The sequence below is a fragment of the Patagioenas fasciata genome, chromosome 5 (assembly GCF_037038585.1).
Source record: "Patagioenas fasciata isolate bPatFas1 chromosome 5, bPatFas1.hap1, whole genome shotgun sequence".
Lineage (NCBI taxonomy): Eukaryota > Metazoa > Chordata > Aves > Columbiformes > Columbidae > Patagioenas > Patagioenas fasciata.
In genome coordinates this window covers 42,046,426-42,053,590 of record NC_092524.1, presented here as the reverse complement: position 1 = coordinate 42,053,590, position 7,165 = coordinate 42,046,426, and the positions used below count along the sequence as shown (strand labels likewise).

Genomic DNA, 7,165 nt, shown 5'->3' with positions numbered 1-7,165 from the left:
GAAACACATACTTTTTCACTCGTGAGAAGAAGGAAAGCAAAGCAAAGTCCTTCCTGTTCTGTACAATTATAGATATTCTTTTAAATGACTGATAATTTTCAATCAATAAATCAGGTTTCACCTACTATATTGTGCAATCCTTCCACAAAAACATTAATTAAATCTGAATTTTCAGACTGGCTTAGAAACTATATTTAATCATTATAACCAGTTTCTTGATAAAAGCATTTGAAATAGTTCTGTGGGTGAAAGATAAATAACAGGACCTTTGAAAGCAAACTTCATCCTTCAGCTAACACGAGAAATAATGAGAAAGAAAAGGGAAAACAAACAACCCTTCTACCTATATATGGATTGTTCACCCAGTCTCAACATGAACTGGGTGTCAGAGATGTTATTTTTAACGGAATGAAAACAATAAATACCAAAGTTCAGAAAGTACATTTTGCTAAAAAACAGTTAGAAATCCCAGTTCTTCTGTTGAGATTTTTTATTATACTATGCCAAAACAATCACGGGATTACTTATATTTATCAACAATTACAATATGTAAAGCAGAAGTGAATAAATATGTGTAGAGATAAAACTCAATTTAAAAAAATAATAAGTTACCAATAAAATATGGAAGTGTAGAACACTAAGCCTGCTTTAATTTTTATATTGGGCAATTTAAAAGAAGTAAATATTTATGTCAATTCTACAGGCCTGGGATAACATGTTACCGAAAAAGTTGAACACTGATATGAGATCTCGTGGGGGAGGGCGAAGGAGAGAAGGTTCAGAGATTGACTTGAAGAAAAAAAAAACCAAACCCACAACTGTTTTAGACTATATAATTTACCTTTACAAAATCACTTCAACTTGAAATTCAACCCATACTTTGTGTCTAGATTTCCCATGTAAATTCTGGGTAGAGATTACTTAAATATTCTTGAAGTAAATGTATACCAAGTTTTTCTGTTGTATCACTTCAACAAGAAAAAATAATTACATCCAGAATGATGAATAATTATTTGAACTACGGGGAAAATCTTGGTCCCACAGAGGTCAACAGCAGAACTCTCTCGTGTGGTTAAATTCCCGGTATGGTTTAGCTGAGATGTATGTTTAAGATACCCACACTTGATTGTGTAAATGAAAAAGCCTAAATGTCAACTCAGATATCTAACTGTAAATGGGAACTCCTTCCCTGAAGGCATAATATTCCACTTCCACACACCAACACAAGAATAAAAATCACAGAAATATAAGGCAATCAAAAAACAAAGCAGAAGGCCATACAGTTTGAAAACCAAATTTTTCTTTACTTCAAAAACATATCTTTATGTTCAAATTCCAAGTTGCTGCACTGTAATTGGCATATGCAATCTTGAATTTAAGTTATCTTGATCATTTGCATCCCCTGGCAAACTGAGTTCAGGCAGAACATCTGGTTTTTATGAAGACCTGGGTTACCTAAGTCTTCTGTCTGGGTCCACTATAACACAAAATAGACAAGAACGAAGCCTCGGGGTCAAGTAATCCATTCTGCACTAAACTAAATAGCCTCATGATCAAACATTATCCAATAATGAATGAATTTGCTCATGATCCATCACAGGAACTCTTCAGAGTATATGTAGAATTTTTTAAATTTTCTTTTAAGATGAACACACAAAAGTATTGCAGTTACATAACTGAATTTGCCTCTTATAATTCCGAAGAACTTAAGGTCACCTTTGTAGTTAACCACGTAAAAAGCTGAACAAATTTACAGAAATCAGAGTATGGCAAATGTCATTTTTAAGGATTACTTATGCATTGGCATCCCTCTTGCCATTCTGCTTGGCTGGAGCAGCTGTTTTTTATTCTTGACCTTAAAACAGGATGCATGTAAAAATGTCCTTCACCCCTTTTGCCTGACGATGTTACAATCCAGCAGCTAAATATTGTGTATCATCTTTTGCACACTTCAATCCATTTGGACATTGCCAAACAGCGATTTGAAAAACAGTAAATATCACAATCATAGTTTAACCTCTGGTAAAATAACTGCTAAAAAGTTCTCAAAATCCAACCACGGCATCCTTATAGTTAGGTAGTAGGACTCTTCTGCGTTGGTCACAACAAAAGATCACTTTTTGGTATAAGTTTCAGTGAGAAACACTTCAAGCAGGAGGTTTTGGCAGTCGTCTTACTATTTCCAAAGCTATCTTTAGATAGGCTTTAGCCTGTAAAAACAGAAACATATGTTTAGCACCCTTCATGTCCTATAAAAAGGAATATTTTACATCTCATTAGGTATATGTTCTTTCACACACCTTCAAAGAAGAAAATGTTAAATAAATGGGTTCAATTTAGTTAGCTTTTTGTTTAGGAAAAATGATGCACTAATACATAAGTACAAACATTGTTCAAAATATGGGGGGTATGTGTAAAATTTAACTTTGGTATTATTCTGAGAATAGAACTTGACTGAACAATCTATCTTGAATAGCAAACAGAATCAATATTCTTCTGGAGGAGAAGTGTTGAGGAACAAGGAGATTATTCAGTCCCACAGGTACTGTTGGTTATAAACTTCCCTCACCCTGAAGACTGAGATGCCTCATGCACAGGATTGAGACACAGAATCAGAGAAAACAATGACATTCTCAGAATTTTATATATATATATATATACACATACACATACATTACAGACTAGACTACACTACAGAATTTCCTATACAGACATTAAAAATTAAAGTATTTTCAGAAAGAAACATCTTTCCAAAAGACTGAAGTGGGTATTAGAAAGAACTAATTCTGCAACACTAGAATCCATAAAGCAAAATCTCTCTTTCACACCAATCTGATACCATCAGATACCATCAGCTGGAGGGCAGAAGAGCACAGAACTGTAAGACTAACGCGAGCGACCCAAATAAGCACACATCTTTTAACATCTCTAAAAATATGACGCATGACGAGTCTAACATCAAGTATTCATAAATTTAATGCCAAGAGACACAGATAAAAACATTGCCTAAGGTCCAACACAGAACAAACTGCAAAATGAAACCAAATAATTCCTGTACCAAGCTCAACAACTTGTAGTTGAAATGGAACATGTCTTTTCAGAAAGGTCTGCAATCTTGACATAAGGACTTGCAACTAGGAGTATATTTGTGTGTGCGTATGTATATATATATACCTCTCTCTCTTGTAAGTTGTTCCAGAGGTTGATTGCTTCCATTATTAAAAATATATATCTTATCTATAATTTGAATTTGTCGTGCTTCAATTTCCAGCAAGTGCATCACATTCTGTGCTCATCTAGTAGAAACAGAATTAGAAATTTCTAACAGAAAACTCTCCTGCCATTCAGCTTCCTTCTTCTCTATTAGACTGCAACCAACCTTCTTCATCTTCTCAAATAAATCTGCATATGGAGCCCAAACTGACAAACTTCCCTGTTTTACTAGAAGAAATCACCACAATATTCCCTACCACATTGCTCTGTCCTTCCTCCTGCAGAGCTCCTAGATGGTTCTAACATCAAGACAGACCTTGTATCCCTGATGAGCCTTTAAACTGGACAACAAGCTGACAAAAGCCTGAGCCAGAGCTTGAGAGGCAGGAAGAGAAGGTCAGTCTCTCAACTGGGCCACTAGCACCAAACGTCACTGGGCTGAAGCAGGCAGCAGCCTTTTGCAGGGTCAGGCACCTTGACACGTCTCTTTTCCTCCAGGGTTTGCTCCCGCCTTGCGGGGTTTTCTGTTCTGGCACTCCCAGCCTCAGTGCCTTGTAGTCTCTGTGCTCACATCACCTTAAAACTAAAGTCACGTCATTTTCTCAGTTTGTAAGGACTAAGACACCAAACTAAATTGTTTCCACCCATATGCATGACTTTGCGGCAAGAACTATGGAACTTAAGCTACAAGCCTGAAATTCAAACCTGACCTGCAGGTACAACTGCAGCACAGTTGGGTAACACAGCTATGTCCATACGCAACACCCATCACACCAAACTGTCAATTCCCTGGATGGTCCAGCTACTACCCAGCCAGCAACCTGCACAGAAGAGTTAATGGACCAACCTGAAATGAGGTGACTGACTGAAGTCAAGCGGCCTTCGCAGTTAAGTATTTGACTAATCAGTGGAGGAACTTTCCAGGTGGCAAATGTGGACTACCCTGAAGAGTCCTGCAAGCAGCTTGTGCTTTGCACAGATCAATTCACATGTTTCAATGAGTCAATTAATCAACCTGCATGGAAAATCTGGCCCTTTCTAGAGACTGTCCAGGCTGTTCCTGCTCCAGAGTTGACCAAATTGTACACAGGATTATAAATACACCATAGAAATTGTTCCTGTATGTGCAGAAATAGTAACATGAGACAGTGTTTTGTACATTGTTAAGACAGGAATGTTCTGTACATAAATCAAGATAATCAGCAGCAATGGATCATGCATATGCTGCAGTAGTCATATAGGACGAGGGACAAGATGCATTGTTAAAACTGAGCTAACCAGCCATTCGTTCATGGAGTCTCATTTGATCAAGTGAAAGACATGGCTGGCAAAGGTCCTTGGAACAGACTCCCACAACCATCCAGACAGCAACCAGATATCCTGTTTGGGAGACTTGACTGCTTGTGTGTTACCCTATGTCAAAATCCCAATAAACTAGATTTTTTTTTTTTTTTTCCCCCAAAAAGAGACTGTTAACGAGTATCTGGGCAACAACTCCACCATGTACACAGACTCCCATTTGCCAAGCAGTTGATCTGTCGCTTTGTAACAGGAGGTTCCTGGTGCAACTCTTTGTAGCCAGCATCTTAATATTACCTAGCCCTAGTATTATCAGCAATCGGTCTCACCTGCCAAGCATCCTTTGTTTTCCTAGACCTTTACACGTTGAACAGAACAGCATCTCATACATGTTCTTACAGAACTCCACCAGCAACCTGCCTCTGACAAAATCAACTGTTTCAAGCCTTAGTTACCTATCCTTGAACAAATCATTCAGCTGTAAGGCCCTGTCTACCAGCAGTAACATATATCAACATCCATGAAAGGTCTAAATGGAATCTCAGTGACTGCCAATATGCCGTTCATTACACAAAAACAACCCAACATGTATTGAATGTCTTCTACTCAGGATCTTTGCAATGTGGCATCTGTGGACAGAAAGTACAGCTCAGTTCACCTGTTTACTCCCTCATTACCAAGCAAAAAACAGATGGCCTGCAACTTAAAACTGAGAGGGTTTTTATTTCCTTTTTGGGTGAAATGTCAGAGAAGAAAATGTAAAGGATGAGTTCTTGTTCATCACTCACAACCACTTTCATTTCAATAGGATAAAAGTGAACTTTACAGATCAGTTTTTCCCTTTATGGTTTGGAAACTCTAAAGGAATGGTTTATAGACTGTCTTTCTGAAAGCATTTTTTTGCAGATGGACAACAGTAGCTGGACATCAGTTAGCTGGAAGCCAAACATTCTCCCAGCTTTGAGAGGATGAAGGAGAAGTGCACAGGAAGACAGAATGCCCTAAAACCAGACCAGACTTGTTCATTATGAACACTGTCTAGATGGAGTCTGAGAGCAGCACTGGGGAGGGCACAGGTAGAGGTGGAAGGTGACATTGATAAGCATCAAAAGAGATGGATAATGGCCACAGTGAGAGACTGCTCACCTCTCAAACACCGGTACAAACACTGCCAGAAAAGAGTGCAGCATTCTTTAAATCACAAACCTCCTTAGGACTGAGAGGGCACTGTAAATGATGAAGTGACTAATGACAGCATAGATCCGGGAGTAGGAAATGGAGAACTCGTAATGAAGTTCATCAGGAAAAGGACTGAAAAGTCCTACTTAGCCTAAATAATCGGAACATTGTGATTCATTACTCTGTCACAGGGTAGATTTAAACTGCAAGACTTTTTATTAGCTCATCTAATTAAGCCCTATGGTAATCCCAGAGAGCTGTGAGCATTTCAGTTACAGCATTTCATTCTTCCTAAAAATCCTACCAATGATGGAAGTATGCATCACTGCTAGGATTACTGCAAAATGACCGTAGAGGTCAGAGCTGACTCTGCCCTGTTCTCAGGGATGGTGTTGGCCTGACCTGCTACTTTGCCTTTCACTGAAGCGCAGATCTCAGCCTGCAAACAGGTCACTGCAGTGGCTTCCAGTGCCTAGTGCAATGACCACACCAATACAGAATACAATTTACCCATCAGCAAAGTCAAAACAGGTAGCAGCTGATATCACATTTGCCTTCACCCAAACCACTGCATACAAACAGCTTCAGACCAGCAACTCAGAAAAATCATACTGATCCAATTGCATGTAGGCCAAGTACACCAGACATGGTTTCTAACTCCTATTTGTGATTAAAAGACTCCAAGACTATTAAGATGCTTTATCCAGCCCAGCAATCCAAGGGAGAACCTATTCAAGTCCGACTGTCTAGAATATCAAATGCCATGGATGCTACTATACCTGTAAAAATGGATAAGATATAGAACTCTGTTCAGCAGAGCTGTTAGGGGCTTATACTTTATTCATTGCTAGCAACCCTGAGCAATGAGTAACTAATCAAATAATGGCTATCACAAGGACAAATACTAGACTTAGCCAGCATCTACATGAAAATAATGACAGACAATAGCTTTTCTTCTCATTAGCACCCTCTTTTGCTCAGCCACAGTCCATTTTCCAGTTCAATCAGATTTTTAAATAGCTTTAATTTCCATGGAAATTGCTAGTTACTTTGACACAACTCCAACCTTCAGTGCATGCCTGGAGCTGCCCTCTGATGTCTTTATTTTACTGTGGTCAACTCAGAAGGCACTAAAAGCAGGATGGTAAACGCAGCTTTAAATGAGCTTCCACTTCAGATAAAAGCTTCATGCCACACAGAGAAATTCATGATTGCTGCAAGAGGCCCAGAGCCTCTCCCACTCTGTCCTCCTCTGGGCAGTTCTACCATAGGATTCTTCTTTGCACGTATTTGCAACTGCTGCCAAGATGCAATGAAGTCTCAGCCCAGAAAGGGGACTCGATGAGGCAATAAAAATCATTCCATAAACTGCAACATGAAATGGAGGAGACGGAAGTAAACTGCATGCTTCTTGAACCTAACACCTCAAAAAAAAAAAAAAATTCCTTAGTGCTCATGGGAAATTTCCTGTTAA

The 7,165-nt window shown here is 38.7% G+C and overlaps 1 protein-coding gene across 6 annotated transcripts in view; it reads right to left on the bottom strand.

Moving 5' to 3' along the window:
- Window positions 1-1,283: 1,283 nt before the first annotated feature.
- The window catches only part of NUBPL (NUBP iron-sulfur cluster assembly factor, mitochondrial), an 84,439-nt gene continuing 78,557 nt past the window's right edge, over window positions 1,284-7,165 (bottom strand). For all 6 annotated transcript variants that reach the window (XM_065840184.2, XM_065840185.2, XM_065840187.2 and 3 more), the window contains one exon: window positions 1,284-2,210. In XM_065840184.2, coding sequence (XP_065696256.1) covers window positions 2,148-2,210 — 63 coding nt within the window. In that variant the 3' untranslated portion in view covers window positions 1,284-2,147. The remainder of the gene's footprint in view (window positions 2,211-7,165) is intronic.